The sequence below is a fragment of the Marmota monax genome, unplaced genomic scaffold, assembly GCF_021218885.2.
Source record: "Marmota monax isolate L192 unplaced genomic scaffold, Marmota_monax_Labrador192_F-V1.1 WCK01_AAM20220418_F8-fsc00024, whole genome shotgun sequence".
NCBI classification, from domain to species: domain Eukaryota; kingdom Metazoa; phylum Chordata; class Mammalia; order Rodentia; family Sciuridae; genus Marmota; species Marmota monax.
Window position 1 is genome coordinate 1958179 of NW_026695224.1, and position 19844 is coordinate 1978022.

At 37.2% G+C, this 19844-nt stretch overlaps 1 protein-coding gene across 4 annotated transcripts in view; it reads left to right on the forward strand.

Moving 5' to 3' along the window:
- The window catches only part of Phkb (phosphorylase kinase regulatory subunit beta), a 225231-nt gene that overhangs the window by 75723 nt on the left and 129664 nt on the right, over positions 1–19844 (forward strand). For all 4 annotated transcript variants that reach the window (XM_046435179.2, XM_046435180.2, XM_046435178.2 and 1 more), the window contains one exon: positions 6348–6463. In XM_046435179.2, coding sequence (XP_046291135.1) covers positions 6348–6463 — 116 coding nt within the window. The remainder of the gene's footprint in view (positions 1–6347; positions 6464–19844) is intronic.

Consider the following 19844-nt stretch of genomic DNA (forward strand, 5'->3'; position numbering starts at 1 on the left):
AGTGGGAAGTCCTGGGCTTAAATAGCAAGTAATCAGTGCCACCAAGAATAGAGAATCCTCTTCTCTTGCTCCACTATCTTTAACATGAGATATTTATTCAAATAATTTTACAATAGCTACTGTTCCTCTAGGTATCATGTCTACACTGATAAGTAAGAATTAAGAAAGAGGAAGAGGCTCATAAAACATTCCTAGAAACTTGATCCATTGACTTCTGCTTTATCTTACTGACTTCTCATCAGTTTCAGAACTTAGTCACATAACCATTCCTGCTGCTGTGGAGTCTTATAAAGTTAAAATCAGGCTTCTATTAGTAAGAAACATAGTGAGATATTGGTGATCAATCACTAGTATCATGTGCCAAAACCAAGTATTTTAGTCTAGAAAATAAGGTTGATTTAAAGTGAGAAAATCCATTACTATAATTTATCACTGTAACAAATTAAGGGAGAAAAACCATATGATCACCTTAGTAGTTACAAAAAAAGGTGTGTAATGAAAACTTTCTTTCTTTTTTTTTTTTTTTTTTTTTTTGGTACCATGGACTAAACCTAGGGGCAACTAACCACTGAGCCATATACCCAGCCCTTTTATTATTTATTTTATTTTGTTTTGAGACAGGGTCTCACTAAGTTGCTTAGGGCCTCACTAAATTGCTGAGGCTGGCTTTGACCTTGTGATCTCTGAAGCTCTTGAGTCACTGGGATTACAGGTATACACCACCACACCCGACTGTTTAATGAAAATCCATCCTCACTTCATGAAAACTATTCTTGAATATTTGAAAATAAGGTGGAATTTCCTTAATCTCATAATGTGTACCTATGAAAAAGTCTACAACAGTTATAAGAAGCAGACTTTTAAATTCCCGGATCAGGAAAAGGACAAATTGTATAAATTTCTGTTTAATATAGTACAGATAACCTAGACAGGAACAGTAGAAATGAATGTTATAGTTTCTAGTGATGATATTGCTTACACACTAAATCCAAGTTGATTCTTAGATAAACTAATTTTAACAAGTTCAACTGCAATGATACATGTGGAGTTCAGTGGCAATTACCAATTAAAAATTAATTATAATTTTAAATATTCTACCCAGTATATGTGAACCTTACTAGCATATGGACAAAATTATAAAAAAGAAAACCTAAATATATATATTAGTGTAAATCATGTTAATATTCAGGATGGCATAATGTTTTGAAAATTTCAGTTCTCTTCATATTTATATCAAACTTCAATAAAATGTCCATAGAAATTCTAAATTTTAATGGAACTTGACAAAATGATCTTTAACTTTGTATAGAAGAGTGAACTGTGAAATACACAAGACCATTTTGGAGAAGGAAAAATATGAAGGAAATAAAAGGAAACTCACTTTACCAGATATAAAACCTACCACATGTCAACAGTAAATGAAATGAAACAATGTAATATTTGTACAGTGATAAACATAGAGTGGAATAGAATTTAGGGTCCAGAAACAGTTAATATATGCATACACATTCCACTACATACATATATGAAGCTTGATTTATGATAGTGTAAGCTTTTAAGAGCAGTAAGATAGACTGCAATAAATGGTGCTCCATTTTTCTTTAAAAATAACATCAAATGCTTCCTTTTACATAGAAAGTTTGGATTTTGAGAGGTAAAAGTTTATATTTTTAGAATAATGGTATTGAAACTTTGTGATCTCAGGATCCCCTGATATTCTTAATATTTCGAGAACCCCATCAAGCTTTAGTTTGTTCCTATATGCTTATTTTTGTTTTGTGTATATTTATATTTATTAATAGTTACTGTATTAGAAATTAAGGATTCATTATTTTTTTAAATTTTAAAATAATCCATTACATGCTACTATAAAATACTATGTTTTTATGAAAATAGCTGTTTTCCAAAGTAAACGTAATTGAGTGAAAAGAGAGTCATTGCTCTACATTTTTGGAAATCTCTCATTTCTGACTCACTAGAAGATGTGGATCTCATAATCTGCTTTTGCCTTCAGTCTTTTGCAATATCACATACCGTGTAGCCTCTAGAAAACTCACTTTCCATTTGTGAGAGAATGAAAATTAATAATTTTGAGGTTATGGGCCCCATGGTTTCTGTATCATACCTTGAAAATGATTATTATAGAGTAGACTATATAATATCTTTCTGACTTCCAGATAGGGAAGGCTTTCTACAACAAGGCATAAGTACAAACAGTAATCTTAAATTTCTGCAGATCCATAATGATGTTTCATGGTATTCTTTTTGTTGAATATACAAGAAATTTTCATTTCTAAATTTGGAAAGTTATATGGGTCTACAGTTTCCTATTTGTAAAAACCTTTGCTACTTTTTAGATTTCATTTTAGATTTTTTTTAGATTTCATTTTTTTAAATTGAAAAATGTGATATATGTGCTTGTGTACCATGGCACACACCCATCCATAATCCCAGCTAGTTGGTAGGCTGAAAAGTAGAAGGATTGCAGGTTCAAGGCCAGCTTGGGCAGCCTAATGATACCCTGTCTCAAAATAAAAAATAAAAATGAAGGATTTGAGGTATAGCTCAGTAGTAAAATGCCCTGTGGATTGATCCATAGTAGAGAGAGAGAGAGAGAGAGAGAGAGAGAGAAAGGAAAAGAGAGAAAAAGAAAAGAAAAAGGTAATACTGTTTAAATATATTAGGTAATAATCCAAGCAGGGTTTTTGTCAGAACCCCATAGTCTGCAGATTAATATTTTGACCTGAGTGGTGAGGGGGAAAAATGAAATAAAAATTAAGAGCTATAGTATTGCTCTAAGAAAAGTAAGTGTTAATAGAGCTCCCTCCTCTTGAACTAGGATTAAAGGAAAATTCATAGAAAAATAATTCAAGGTTAGAAATGAGCAAAACTAATGCCAACCAACCCAAATGGAATCCAGACTATCTGTCAGAGGATAATGAAATAAATAGACGCATAGGAGGACAGGGTGGGCAGATTATGGAGCATTATTAATGTCATGTGAATGTCATTACACTGTCAAGATTCATGAAGCTTTTTGACAGAAGAGGTGATAGAAAATATTATTAGACCTTTGTTGCTGGGTGAATACAGGGATGAAAGGATACATAGTTTGTTAAAAAAAAAAAATACAAATTCAGTTAAAGATCTAATTGGCTTTCATTAATGATTCACAGATTGGAGAGTATCTCTTCCAAAGATTTAGAAAAGGTGCTTCTTGAACTCAACAGAGCAGTTTGGCTTTATAGGCATAAAAGCGTTGAAAAAAGCAAAAGTATCAGATTGTGTTTCAAAGTTAGTTGTAAGATTAAAACAGGAGATTTCCTTATCAGGCCAACTCCGGTAAACAGGGCCTCTTCTGTTGGTTGGTTTGAATCTCATGTTTTCTGGCTTTTGTTGTTGTTGTTTGGTTGGTTTTGGTGCTTTAAAACTGTCTAAGAGTTTACTTTGATAAGGTAGCAGGGAGTAAAAGTGACTTTGTTCTTGTTTGGGCTGGTATTTTGGGCCTACTGTAGGAGCTCAGTCCAAATGAGTGATCTCTTATAATTTTTTTTTAACAGATCAAGATTTCTAGACTGAGAGCCTGGAAAGCAAGCAGTCTTATGGAGAAAAGCAAAATTGAGAAGTACTTCCAAATGGAAGAGTTCAGGACATGTTGTTTTAGTAAGACATCTAGGTAGAAAAACTTCATAATTAAAGATAGAAGCAAATGTATGTATTATAAATATTCAGGACTAGAATGGAAAATTGATAAATTGTAAATATGCATTAAATACATACAATAATTTATTTAATTTTATAGAAACCAGAACTGAGTGAGGTTAGTTTACCATATGTCACCCAGAGAGGCCATTGTATAACTGAGAGCGAACTAGGTCTTCCCCATCAATGTTCTTGCCTCTGTGTTTATGCTGTAAATTTTGATTCTTATACCACTATCATTAGTTCAAACCTTGATAATGACTGAGTTTACTTCAGGGAGAGGTACATTTGTATATGGAAAGAAGAGGGACAAGACAGCTTTGAAGAATGCCCACTGGTATGGATAAAAGCAAGAAGAGTTGGAGTCAGGAAGATGGGAAACAACTGGAGAATGTGATGTCAGTAGCTGAGGAAATGGGGACTTTCAGAAAGCACAAATGATCCATTTTATAAAACGTGTTGGGACAAAGAGATGGATAAGGCTTTTTATGAGAAGTATCTTTTCAACTAGTTTCTGTTGTTGGGAGTGATGAAAGTAAAAGTCAGTCTGCAAATAGGTATTGTGCGTCTGTTTTGTGTCAGACACTATTCTCCATGCATGTAGCAGTGAACAGAACAAGTTCAGGCCCTCAGGGAGCTCACATTGGGAGTTGGGACATTTAATAAACATAAATGGTATTTTAGTTTTCTCCACATACCTCATTAGTCTAGAACAGCCTTTCTAGTCATGTAGTCTCTTATTCAGATAGCCAGATTAGGCTCCCTTATCTGGGCCTATTCTTGGTCCTGATATCTTCCTAAAGTGGGAAGTTGGGGAAGAAGAGAGAAATGATAGCCAGGAATATAGGCTACACACTTGAGAAGCTTGTCAGGAAAGGTAGAGGAACTTGGATTATTTCAAGACTTTAAATTTAGAGACCTGACAAACTATGATGTATTTTCTGTATGTGTTATAAAATCTCAGCAGCTCTTAGAACCACAAATGAGTATGAAAATGGCCATGGGTGTGTGTGTGTGTTGCTGGGGATCAAACTCAAGGCCTTGTGCATGCTAGGCAAGTGCTCTCTAACTGATCTACATCCCCCGCCCCAGGGCCCAAGATTTTTATATAGGCAGGTTTCCCTTAGGGTCTGCTGGCAAGGTAATAGGGGCTAGGGAAAGCTTGGACTCTTGGGTAGAGAGATTGTGGAATAATGTTTGTTTTGTAGAAATGGAGGCTATAATACCTTAATTACTCTTTTCTTTCATTGAAAAGAATGAGCTGTTCTTTACCCTAAAGTCAAATGTGTCTTTGTTAGTGAGGAGAATGAAAGAGTTGAGATTCAAGTACCCTAACAATTCATCATTTGTGAATAGACTGGGTGGACTACTTCCTTATCAACTTTTTTTTTTTTTTTTTTTTGGTACCAGATATTGAACCCAGGGATGCTTAACCCTGAGTCACATCTGCAGCCCTTTTTTAAATTTTTTATTTTGAGACAAGTTCTCACTGAGTTGCTTAGGGCCTTGCTAAGTTGCTGAGGCTGGCTTTGAACTTAGGACCCTCCTGCTTCAACATCCCAAATTGCTGGGATTATAGGTGTGTGTCACTGTGCCCAGCCTTATCAACTCTTGATTAAGGTGTTTTTTTGACTCTGAGCTTAGAGATTTTTTGGAGGACCTGGACAACAAGGAAGAATTATTTTTGAGTGGCTGTGCTTTCCTCTAATTTCTCTACTGATTCCTTCCCATCTGTTTTCCTTCTTCCTGTGATTTTTCAAAGCTTCTCGACTGCCAGTGGATCCTTGTCTTGGTTTTGAGATTTATTACTGTTTCATTCTTAAAGTATATACATTATATTAATTATGTATGTGGAGGTTGGAGGTGTATATTGCCACTTCAAAAGGATCTTGTGATGAAAGACAGGTGCATTTATTCAGTTTGTCATATTGAACCATATACATGGAAACAAAATTTAAAACCTTGTGGTTAGAACCCATAGCCCACTTAAGAAATTGGCTTTATTAAAATGAATAAACCTTTATAAAATAAGAACTGACCATAATCTTCGTTTCATAGTTAGTTTTGAGAGTATAAACTTAATCCGATATCTGAAATCTGTATGGGAGCTTTGAGTTTATAACCAAAAGTACTTGCAGCTATAGAAAAAGCAGGAAGATTAGACTCTAGGAGAATCAGTAGACTCAAGACTCCAAGTTGATCCAACGAGGTACTAGCATTTTGTACAACAATGGAATACAATAAAGTTTTCAATGTATTTAACATTTAATGTGGACATATTAGACTGCAAATATTCTCTAGTATAAAAACAATGCTTTATATTTTACCTAGTTCTTAAGATACACAGTCCTCATAAGCAGTAATAGATACATCATTAAAGAATTACAGTTGGAGCATTGAAAGTATTTATATTTTATTTCTGTGTTGTATAATATTAGGTTCTCACTGAAAGTAAGCTTTATGTTAGAAAAACCAAGTAGTAGAGGATACATAGTAATGTAATACTCTCAAGAATTTCAGCATGTTAAAAAATACGTTGGGAGGCAGGTATGTATTTGAATTTCAAATGGTATCTAATTATTCTTGTCATTATCTAAAGATCCTATTATTGCATGTGTCCTTATATTTCATTTGTTTTCTTTTAGGTCTCTTTTATTCAAAACCTTGTATTTTGTGTAGAAAGAGTTTACCGTGTTCCTGACTTTGGTATTTGGGAAAGAGGAAGCAAATATAATAATGGCAGCACAGAGCTACATTCAAGGTAATTTCCCAATTCTGAGGGTGTTTTGTTGTTGTTGTTGTTGTTGTTGTTGTTTGCTTGTTTTTGTTGTTTAAATATATGGAAATTGAATATGAGTAAAAATCAAAGCAATGGATTTAAGCTGTAGTTTCTGTGTAAATTAGAGTCCCATTAATGAATTTCAAGAAAGGAGCAGGGCATCTTTCCCAACCTTCCAATGTGTCAGTCCATGCATTTCAGCTTTTACTCTTAATCCACAGCTTGCCTTTTTGTTCAACCAAGTCATTTTCTTGTCTTTGAAATTATGTTACTTGAAATGTCAAATACATCAAAGTTTTCAAACACCAGATACATGCACCTTACATTTGAAATTCCCTTTTGTGTTAAAAACCTGAATTTCATTCTAACCACAGATTCTTATACCCTTCAATAAATCTTATTCAGTGTATTCTATAAGAGTTCTGATCAACACCTTGAACTATAGTTTAGTATGTTTGAATAAACAACAGTTGCTGACAACTCATGTTAGGTAGTTTATTTACTATTAATAATAATAGTAGTTTATTTACTTAATAGTGTTAAAAAGTAGCTCTAGAGGATCCAAGATAGTGGGCCAGAGGGAGGCAGAATTCTTTGTTGCTCCGTAACCCAGGTCTCAACTAGTGGGAATACTGCTTCTCTGAGAGTGATAAAAGACCCCTACACAGCTGCTGTTGCACAGAAATCACCAGTGCTGTGCCTATACACAGGGTTCTGGGCATCCGCATTAAAGCAGGACTTCCGACTCCCGATACCCAATTCCTGACTACTAGCCCATGCAGGACTCCTGAGTGCCTTAGCAGGATCACCATATCAGCACCTGCGCAGAACTCCCAGACACTGCTCTTCTCCCATACAGGACACTCAGCTGCTACCCACCCACAGAACTCTGGCTGCCACTCCCCTGTTGACCCCCATCTACCAACGGGGGGGCTCCCCCGTCACCTCCATCTTGTGACTCTGCAGCTACTGCCATAGTCCCCTATGCACAGTAATCTGCCTACACCTGAGGACATCACACAAGCTCTGAAGACAGCCAAAAGCCACAACACTACACACAGAGCTCATTTCTGAACATATTGCACAACAGCCATCACCTGGCTCCCCCTACCCGACCTGATACCCCAGCTGGAAGCAGCCTGCGTCCATCTTGAGTCACCTTCCTTACCATCTTTGGTGGGAACAACACCCAGATTTGAACTCTAGCTGGCCAGGTACCTGGTTTCCAACTCCCCACTCTCCCCAGCAGATGGTAACCCAGAAGAGTAACTATCCAACACAAAACAGCTCTCAGTGGGATGGGTGTGCAGTGGGACCAGGGCATCACCCATGGGAGCTCCAGTGAGAGAGGTCCCTTAATTGGGAATTAGAAGGGAGAGGGTGCAACAGTTTGGAGACTAACAGAGAGACCAGGAACTGGTAAATCTTTAGGAAAGATAGGGAGATAGGACAGGGCCTTCAAGTCATACAAGTGGACCCAAAAAGAGACCCTTGAGGTGCAGTCTCCCTTCAGGGACTGGTGGGTGCTATACGTCATTTCAGGTACCCTGCACCAGGACCAGCCTTCCCACCCTGGTTACCTTCACCATCTTGAGGGCAGAGATACCAGCTAACAGAAGACAATTCCAGCTATTGGATGAGAAGGGAAGCAGAAACATACTCATCTCCAACCAAAACAATTAACAATCCTGGTTTCTTCCTTTGAGATTTTTTTTCTCTCTTTCTTTACCCCCTCTGTTCTCCTGCCCTCACATCCCCAACATATATGAAACCAAGAACTTTGCATGAATTAGGATTTTGAGGACTGGGACGTCTGAATAGCATTTTATAATTGTGCTGTACATGCCTTTTTTTTTTTTTTCTTTTACTTTCTTTTTTCCTCCAATTTTTACTATTTTAACATCCTTTATTTTTCTTAATACATATGTGTGTTTCTTTTATGTACTCCACTGTCTTTCCACATACTTGTCTACCCAAAATTACTTTTGTCTATTCCCCTGCTACTAACCTTCTTCATTAGATTTATTTCACTCTTCCTAAGATATACTAGATCTATATCCTCACATCCTGCCTCCCAGTACATCATCCTACGCCTCACTCCCAGTTCATTGTCCATCATCAGAAACTGTAAACCCTTTTACAAACCTACTGATTATATTATAGATAATAATCAAATTCAACATTTCTGTACATTGTGACCAAACTATAAATGTGCCAATAGAAACAAATTGTTTATAGGTGGTATATTGTTTACATTGGGATCTTTTAACATTGTTCTTCCCCACAAAGGAGAGGTATTGGAACCCTACAGGACCACAATATATTTTGTCTTCATTGTCTGAGGTCCTGTTTTCCAAGTGGTCTACTCTGTTGTGATGCTTTCAACTGAACTTTTAATTTGGTTTATTGTTTCTTTCATTTCAAGGATTCCTGTTTGTTTTTTAGAACCTCTGACTCCGTATTGAAGTAATCTTTTGCTGCCTGTATTTGTTTATGTAGCTCTTTGTGGAAATGATCTTTTAATGCCTGTATTTGCTCTCTTATATCATCCTTTAATTCACAAAACATTTTAATCATGTACATCTTAAACTCCTTCTCTGTAATTTCTTCTGCCATGCTGGCCATGGATTCTAATAATGTGGTATCTTGATTTGTTTGGGGCACTTTATTCCCTTGTCTGTTCATGTTGTTCGTGTGTCTTCCCTTCTAGTGCTGTGTGTCCTAGGCATTACCGTCTATGCCGCAGTCTGGCTGGGCACAAAATCACGAGCCACCACACAGCTTGTAGATTCAAACAGCAACTCTTTATTCCCGAACTCACACCGGCACTCTACACACGTTCTGGGGAAATCCACGTTCTCTGCCCAAATCCACCCCGACTGGGCTTCTGTCTCCCAAAAAATACTGTCTGAATCCCATGAGAACTCAAGGGGAACTCAGGCAGCAGGATACGCCCTATTCCCAGCAGGAATAACCTTCAACCTGGAACCACCCTAAACCGGGATAGCCCTAAACCGGGAACGCCCTAAACCCGGATTATCCTAAACCGGGAACACCCTAAACCCAGATCCGCCCTGGTCCTTGAGCAAGGTCACCTTAGATGCAATGTCACTGCAAAATGTCCTATTTCCATGAGTCCTTCCACTAAGCAACATGAGGTACGCTGGCAAGGAAATTGTCATACCTACTTGGCTAATGGCTCCCAGCATCTCCCCCGTTCTGATTAATTAAACAACAAGCAATGTGGCTTAAGGACCGTGCCTGGTAGGTTGTCCAATTCAACATATGGTTCTTACCTGTCATGGGAAAAACTGACCTCTAGGCGTCAGCCTCCTGTCTTAGGTTGATACCACTGCAATTGGATCATACCCGTCACTGACTACCGGTCCAGCATACAGCCATACTTGTGGATAGGTCTATGCACCAGTGGAGGGGTGAGGTTCTTTGCATCACCTCTGTTGGCCCCCAAATTTGGCCTTGGTGCCAGTGGGGGAGTGAGGTTAATGTGGCTTAAGGACCGTGCCTGGTAGGTTGTCCAATTCAACATATGGTTCTTACCCGTCATCGGAAAACTGACCTTTAGGCGTCAGCCTCCTGTCTTAGGTTGATACCACTGCAATTGGATCATACCCGTCACTGACTACCAGTCCAGCATATAGCCATTGGTCCCCAAATTTTAGACCATCACTAGCAGAAGGGAGGAGGATACAGAAATGCCACGACACCAAGCCAATTGACAGCTCCTTGGGAAAAATTGCTTCACTGGTGACACCATCAGCAAAGATATGCCAGCACTACCACAATTAACATGGGGTGCGCTGGCAAGGAAATAAAAATTGCATCACTGGTGACACCATCAGCAAAGATATGCCAGCATTACCACAATTTGCTGCACCAAACGATAGTTACATAGTCCAGGCAAGTTCTGCAAGCAGTTCAAAGCAGAGGAATCTATCAATATGTCCATTTCCTCCCAAAATCCGTTTCCTCCGAAAGTAAGTTGACTCCTTGATTGAGCATTACTTGTTGAGTTATATTCATTGATGCATCAGTTTATACAGTTTACTGTGATAGCTATCATAGAAGCTGTAGTTTGGTTTTATCTTTGTCTTCACCAGCACTGGTATGAAGATAGGAATTCTGGCAATGATGCTAAAGAGACATTATCCTGAAAAGAATTATTAATGTATGAGCTCAAAAAATAAAATAGAACTTTATGATGTGGGAAAAATGCAATAATAAAATAGATATTGAAAAAAGCACCCTGGTTAATCACTGTCGTAAATGTAAGAATAGCCAAGCTGGACCTCTGGATATCAGCTGTTATGGATTTGAGTCAAATCATCTTCTTTTTGGACTGTAGAAATTGCTTTAGTTAATCTCTCTGGAATCCAAATCGGCTGCTGTTCTCCCTGTGGAAAAACACAAACAGACCCCCGACTCCAGACAATCACTGGGTCAGGACCTTTCCATTGTCCTGTTAGAATATCTTTTCAAAGTACTTTAGGCTTATGTACATTTTTTGGATACATATGCCTTTCCGCAGCACTAAGTCCTGATGAATCCAAATTTAAAAAGTTTAGAGTAAAAAGCGTTATTTTAAGTTTATCTTTGGGGGATATGTACCCCCTTCCAATTCCCTCTTTTTGCTTTAATAAGTACGTTTTAATAGTTTGATGAGCTCTTTCAACTATGCCTTGTCCCTGTGGATTGTATGGGATTCCTGTTATATGAGTAATACCAAATGATGAGCAAAATTGTTTAAAAGAGGTAGAGGTATAGCCAGGACCATTATCGGTTTTTAACTGTTTAGGAACGCCCACAGTGGCAAAATTTTGTAAGCAATGAGCTATAACATCTTTAGTTTTTTCTCTGGCATGAAGGGGGCCCATCAAAAATCCAGAAGAAGTATCAACTGTAACGTGTAAATATTTTAATTTTCCAAATTCTGGCAAGTGTGTGACATCCATCTGCCAAATATGGTTAGGTATCAGTCCTCTAGGATTGACTCCAAGATTAACTTGTGGTAAAAATGTCACACAATTTTGACATTGTTTTATTATATGTCTGGCTTGTTCCTTAGTTATTTTAAAACGCTTTTGTAAAGTATTAGCATTAACATGAAACGTTTTATGAAAATTTGTAGCTTCTTCAAATGTAGAGAAAATATGTGTGTCATGTGTAGTTTTATCTGCTCAATCATTGCCTAAACTAAGGGCTCCAGGCAATCCTGTATGTGCCCTAATATGTCCTATAAAGAATGGATCTTTTCTGTCCCAGATTAGACTTTGTATAGTGGAAAACAAAGAGAAAACAGTAGAAGAAGGGGAAATCCTACCAGCATCTTCAAGAGATACTATAGCATTAACTACATACTGACAATCAGAAAATAAATTAAATACAGAATCTTTAAACATCACAAAAGCTTGTAAAACTGCATTAAGCTCTACCTTTTGAGCTGATTGTTTGGGTACTAAAAATGTAAAAGTTTGATCAGGGGTAACTACTGCTACTGTACCATTATTTGACCCATCAGTGAATATATTTGGAGCATTCATGATAGGTGTTTTTCTTGTCATTTTTGGAAAAACTACAGGATGCTTAGACCAAAAAGACAACAAAGGATTAGATGGTAAATGATTATCAAATGTAACATTAGATTTACACATGATTATTGCCCAAGTATTTAACTCATTAGCTAACTCATCAATTTGATCCATAGTATATGGAGTAATAATTTTATTGGGAGAAATTCCAAACACTCCCTTTGCTGCTCTTATTCCTTTGAGTATTAATTGTCCTACAGCCTCAGGATACCTAGTAAGAATAGTGTTAGGAGAATAAGATAAATGTATCCACAATAATGGACCTTCTTGCCAAAATACTCCTGTAGGAATATTTTTTGTTGGTAGTACAATAAATAATAAAGGCAAACTTATATCAATTCTATCCAAATGTATATTTTCCATATATGTTTCAATAATTTTTAATGCCTTTCTTGCTTTAGGAGTTAACATGCGGGGTGAATTTGGATCTGATGGACCTTTTAGAATATCAAATAAAGGTCCCAACTCTCCTGTTGGTATACCTAGATAAGGCCTTATCCAATTTATGTCTCCCAATAACTTTTGAAAGTCGTTAAGTGATTTGAGTTGATCTACTCGTATTTGAATTTTTGGTGGACGGACCATGGTTGAGGATAATAGAACTCCTAAATAATTAATTGGAAAATTTAATTGTACTTTATCTATTGCTATCTCTACATTATAATTTTTTAATAAGTTTGTAAGTGTGGCATAACATTCCAGCAATATGTTTTTATCTTTATGTGCCAATAATACATCATCCATATAGTGAAATATTTGTAGTTCAGGATTTTGATTTCTAAGTGGCTGGATTGCTTTGTTAACATATATTTGACACATAGTTGGACTGTTAGCCATCCCTTGAGGGAGTACTTTCCATTCATATCTCTGATCAGGACCTTCATGATTTAATGCAGGGATAGTAAATGCAAAACGTGGACTATCCTCAGGATGAATTGGAATCGAAAAAAAAAAACGATCTTTAATATCTGTAGCTAAAACATGCCAGGTTTTTGGCAAAGCAGACAATTGAGGAATCCCTGATTGAGCAGGTCCCATAATAACCATCTCATTATTAATGGCTCTTAAATCTTGCAATAATCTCCATTTACCAGATTTCTTTTTGATGACAAAAATGGTAGTATTATGGGGAGATATGGAAGGTTGTATATGTCCTTCCGCTAATTGTTGTTTGACCAGATCATGGGCTACTTGTATCTTTTCTTTAGTCCGGGGCCACTGAGGAACCCACACTGGTCTTTCTGATTTCCAAGTAATTTTGATTGTCTCAGTGGCCCTTTCTGAAAACCCAACCCATGTCTGTCTGTTCCTTGATCTATTTGTATTGGTGCTGCTATACCTTGCCCTTGTTTTCCTAATCTTTTTTCTTTCCTAAAGCCTTGTCTAGCCCTAGTAGTGGGCGCATTAGGATTGATGTTATTTGTTAACGTCAAACCTAATTGATCTAGGACATCTCGTCCCCATAAATTTATAGGAAGATGATCCAATACATATGGCTGTATAGTTCCTTCACATCCTTCAGGATCCTTCCAATCTAATATCATAGAACTTCTATGGGGATTAGTCGCCACTCCTAGGCCTCGAAGCGTTTGAGTGGCTTGTTGTAATGGCCAATGTTTTGGCCATTCTTGACGAGATATGATGCTAAGGTCAGCACCTGTGTCCAGTAGCCCATTAAACTCATGTCCTTGAATATTTAGTTTTAGCATTGGGCGAGAATCTAAATTTAAAGACAACATAGCCCAATCTACACCTGTGGAGCCTAATCCCCTGGAACCTCTTTCTACACTACGACTAGGAAATTTATTATGTAGGCTGGGTATTATTAACAACTGTGCTATTCTATCTCCAGGTGAAATTACTGATATACCTCTTGGAGAACTAGCTATAATTTTTATTTCACCTTCATAATCTGGATCAATTACCCCAGGACTTATCATAAGTCCTTTTAATGTAGATGAACTACGTCCCAATAATAAGCCTACTGTTCCTTTGGGAAGAGGTCCTTTTACTCCTGTGGGAATGATTTGAACTCCCATCTCTGGAGTTAATACTGCTCTGGCAGAGGCGCAAATGTCCAACCCTGCACTCCCTCGGGTTTGTCTGATGAGGGATTTAATGGACAATGTGTCCTGGGCACTACCCTGATGGTGTTGCTGGGTTCCTCCACTGCCCCGTAGATTTGTGGTTGTGGGCCCCAGAGCATTGGGCCCCCCTGTCCGTTTTTTGGCAATGGAGCCTGATGCCTTTCTCCACGATATCCGTTTTTTGATAAGGGAGTACCCTCTATGGTGGTTTGAGAACGGCATTCATTAGCCCAATGTCTCCCTCTTCCCCCAAAATTTTGGCAGCCGTTTGAATTAGCCTATCTACAAAGTCAGCGTAAGGTTCATTAGCTCTCTGTATTACCTTAGATAGCTGACCTTGTAAATCTCCATGTCCTTGTAAAGTCTTCCATGCCCTAACTGCGTCTGCAGCAATTTGTGCATATGTAGCAGGATCATATTCAATTTGTTGCCGTTGACCCTCATAAGGTCCTTTTCCTAACAACATATCTAGATTTCTTTGAGGGTAACCGGCTGCTGCATTTCGCCTAGCTGTCTCCGCACAAAATTCCTCATTGGCAACCTTCCATAACAAATATTGTCCTCCATTTAGTACAGATTTACACATGCTAGCCCAATCTGCTGGCGTCATGTCCAAGTTAGTAATGGACTCGACCATGCTTACCGTGAAGGGAGCTTGGGGACCATAGGTTGTTACAGCCTCCTTTAACTGCTTCACTGTTTTAAAATCTAAAGCACGGTGAATTCGCTGCCCTCCTACCTGTTCAAGTACAGGGCATGCTAACCTTTGAGGTCCTGTCTCAGGATCCCATTTATCAACTACGGGGTTTGAGGGCCACTCAGCTGTCGCCATCGTTGGTTGAATTACGCCCTCTTGTGATAAAACGGAGTTAGTAACAGCCTCCTGTTGTGGCCTTTTTCCTAACAACCCCTTTTCCTTTAAATTTTCTTCCTCTGTCTGACTAGCTCGAGAGACCTTCTCTTTTGCTTGATCTAAAATGTCTTTCTCCATGGTCTGAACCTCTAACAATTTACTTAACATCTTTTCGGTTTGTTTTTTACTAATTTCTAGTCTACTATAAAGATAACGCAACCCAATAAGATAACACAAAACAAAACCGAAACTGAATGAAACAAAAACGGAAGAAAAAATCGTTGTATCAATTTTCTCTTCCTCAGGGCCGACAAACTTCAAACCTTTAGTCAACCATTTTTTCCAGTTTGCCTGAGAAATTTCTAGGGATAGGCAGCTTGAAACAAAAACAAAATAAATCAAAACAAGAAAGCACTGTTTTTTTTTTTTTTTGAAATGGTCACCCATTCTTTTGCTCTTCCTCAGGGACGAGCAATTTCACTTACCTCCAAGCTTCAGAAGTTCCCCGCACGGGACGCCAAATGCCGCAGTCTGGCTGGGCACAAAATCACGAGCCACCACACAGCTTGTAGATTCAAACAGCAACTCTTTATTTCCGAACTCACACCAGCCGTCTACAATCACGTTCTGGGGAAATCCACGTTCTCTGCCCAAATCCACCCCCACTGGGCTTCTGTCTCCCAAAAAATACTGTCTGAATCCCATGAGAACTCAAGGGGAACTCAGGCAGCAGGATACGCCCTATTCCCAGCAGGAATAACCTTAAACCTGGAACCACCCTAAACCCGGATAGTCCTAAACCGGGAACACACTAAACCCGTATCCGCCCTGGTCTTTGAGCAAGGTCACCTTAGATGCAATGTCACTGCAGAATGTCCTATTTCCACGAGTCCTTCCACTAAGCAACATGAGGTACGCTGGCAAGGAAATTGTCATACCTACTTGGCTAATGGCTCCCAGCAGTCTATACCCTATATATTTATTCTTCTAATGAAGAAGGTTAGTAGAATGTAGACTACACAGGTAATATGGTACAGAACATTCAAGAAATATGGCATATCGTAAAAAGACCAAGTTTAAGAGTTATTGGGATAAAGGAGGGCACAGAGTTGCAAACCAAAGGAATGAACAATTTATTCAATGAAATAATATCAGAAAACTTTCCAAACATGAAAAATGAATTGGAAAACCAAATTCAAGAAGGATGCCAAATGTACAAAATCACAACAGATCCATACCAAGGCACATTATAATGAAAATGCCCAACATACAGAATAAAGAGAGAATATTAAAAGCCACAAAAGAAAGGAATCAGGTTGAAAAGTCTGCAGTAAGGAAAACTGCAGACTTTTCAACCCAGACCCTGAAAGCTGGAAGATCCTGGAACAACATATATCAAACTCTGAAGGAAAATGGATGCCAACCAAGAATCTTGTATCCAGCAAAACTAAGCTTTAGATTTGATGATAAAATAAAAACCTTCCATGAAAAACAACAGTTAAAAGAATTTATAGCTGGAAAGCTGGCACTACAAAACATACTTGGCACAATATTCCATGAAGAGGAAATGGAAAACAACAATGAAAATCAGCAGATGGAGGTATTACACTAAAGTAAAAACTAACCAAAGAAGAAACTAAGTCAAGTTAAATAAGAAAATAAACAATAATGGCTGGGAATACAAATCATATCTCAATAGTAACCCTGAATATTAATGGCCTAAACTCACCAATCAAAAGACGTAGACTAGCAGATTGGATTTAAAAAAAGACCCAACAATATGCTGCCTCCAGGAGACTCATTTGACAAGAAAAGACATACACAGACTGAAGGTGAAAGGTTGGGAAAAAATCATACCACTCACATGAACTGTGGAAGCAAGCAGGGGTTTCCATCCTTGTATCAAATAAAGTAGACTTCAACCTAAAGTTAATTATCTTGAGGCAATAAATAAGAACATTTCATATTGTTCAAGAGAACCATATGCCAACAAGACATAACAATTATAAATATATATGTCCCAAACAATGGAGCATCTATGTTCATCAACCAAAATTCTTCTCAAGTTCAAGAGTCAACACAATAATCTCGGGTGACTTTTAACACATTTCTTTCAACACTGGATTGATCTTCCAAACAAAAGCTGAACAAAAAAACTATATAACCTAATAATACTATCAATAACTTAGACTTAACTGACATATATAGAATATTTCATCCTTCAACAAGCGAGTACACTCTCTTAGCAGCACATGGATTCTTCTCTAAAATAGATCATATAATATACCATAAACCAACTCTTAGCAAATACAAAAGAGAAGAGATGATACCCTGCATTCTATTAGATCATAATGGACTGAAAATAGAAATCAATGACAAAATAAATAAAAAAGATTACTTCAACACCTGGAGACTAAATAATATGCTAATGAATGAACAGGGAGTTGCAAAAGACATCAAGGAAATCAAAAGTTTTTTAGAGGTAAATGAGAATACTGACACAACATATTTAAATCTCTGGGACACTATGAAAACAATATTAAGAGGAAAGTTCATTGCATAAAATTCATTCCTTAAAAAAAAAAAGCCAACAAATAAATGACCTAACATTATATCTCTAAGCCCTAGAAAAAGAAGAACAAATCAACATCAAAAGCAGTAGAAGACATGAACTAATTAAAATTAGAGTTGAAATCAATGAAATTGAAACAAAAGAAACAATTGAAAAATTGACAAAACAAAAAGTTGGTTCTTTGAAAAAATAAATAAAATTGACAGACCCTTAGCTACACTAATGAAGAGAAAGGAGAGAGACAATTCATATTACTAAAGTATCTGAAAACTTGTACTCCAATAAAATAGGAAATATTGAAGGTGCAACACGTTTCTTAAGTCATATGATTTGCCCAAATTGAATCAGGATGATATACACAATTTAAACTGACCAGTATCAAGTGATGAAACACAAGATGCCATCAGAAGTCTACCAACCAAGAAAAGCTCAGAACTGGATTTATACACAGCCAAGTTCTACAAGACCTTTAAAGAAGAACTAATACCAATACTCTCCAGTTTATTTCATGAAATAGAAAAATAGGGAGCACTTCCAATTAAGCCAATATCACCCTGATCCCAAAACCAGGCAAAGACACATCAAAGAAACAAAACTTTAGACAAATATCTCTAATGAACATAGATGCAAAAATTCTCAATAAAATTCTGGTGAATTGAATACAAAAGCATATTAAAAAGATAGTGCACCTCAATCAAGTGTGATTCATCCCAGGGATGCAAGGTGGGTTCAGCATTTGAAAATCAATAAATGTAATTCACCACATTAATAGACTTAAAGATAAGAATCATATGATCATCTCAATAAATGCAGAAAAAGCATTCGACAAAATATAGCACCTTTTATGTTCAAAACACTATACAAATTAGGGACAACAGGAACATATCTCAATATCCTAAAGGCTCTCTATGCTAAGCCCCAGGCCAATATCATTCTAAATGGAGAAGAATTGAAGACCTTCCCTCTAAAAACTGAAATAAGAGAGGATGCCCACTTTCACCACTTCTACTTAACATAGTTCTTGAAAAACTGGCCAGAGCAAGTAGAGAGACAAAAGAAAGTAAAGGGATACACATAGGAAAAGAAGAACTCAAATTGGCACTGTTTGCTGATGATATGATTCTATACCTGGAAGACACAAAAAGTTCCACCCATTTTCTAGAACTAGCAAATGAATTCAGCAAAGTAGCAGTATATAAAATCAACACCCATAAATCAAAGGCAAAGACCTTAGAAGATGGAAAGATCTACCTTGCTCTTAGAATGGCAGAATTAATATTATCAAAATGACCATACTACCAAAAGCAGTATAGAGATCTAATGCAATTCCAGTCAAAATCCCAAAGGCATTCCTCATAGAAATGGAAAGAGCAGTCATGAAATTCATCTGTAAAAATATGAGACCCAGAATAGCTAAAGCAGTTCTTATCAAGAAGAGAAAGCAGGTAGCATCACTATACCAGACCTTAAACTACACTACAGAGCAATAGTAACAAAAACAGCATGGTATTGGCACCAAAATAGACTGGTAGACCAATGGTACAGAATAGAGGACACAGAGACCAAATTACAGTTATCTTATATTAGACAAAGTTGCCAAAAACATACATTGGAGAAAAGATAGCCTCTTCAACAAATGTTGCTAGGAAAACTGGAAATCCACATGCAACAAAATGCACTGTCTTTCACCATGCACAAAAATCAACTCAAAGTAGATCAAGGACCTAGGAATTAATCCAGAAACCCTGCATCTAATAGAAGAAAAAGTAGTTCCTAATCTCCATCATGTAGGATTAGGCCCCAGCTTCCTTAATAAGATTACTATAGCACAGAATTAAAATTAAGAATCAATAAATGTGATGAATTCAAACTAAAAACTTTCTTTTCAGAAAATGAAACAATCAGTGAAGTGAATAGAGAGCCTATATCTTGGGAGCAAATTTTTCCCCCTTACACATCAGATAGAGCACTAATATCTAGTATATATAAAGAATGCAAAAAGCTAAACACCAAAAAACCCCAAATAACCCAACCAATAAATGGGCCAAAGACCTGAACAGTCACTTCTCAGGAGATGATAATATATGAAAAATTGTTCATCATCACTAACAATTAGAGAAATGCAAATCAAAACTATTCTAAGACTTCATCTCACTTCAGTCAGAATGGCAGCTATTAAGAATAGAAACAACAATAAATGTTGGCGAGTGAGGATGTAGGGAAAAGGCACACTCATACATTGCTG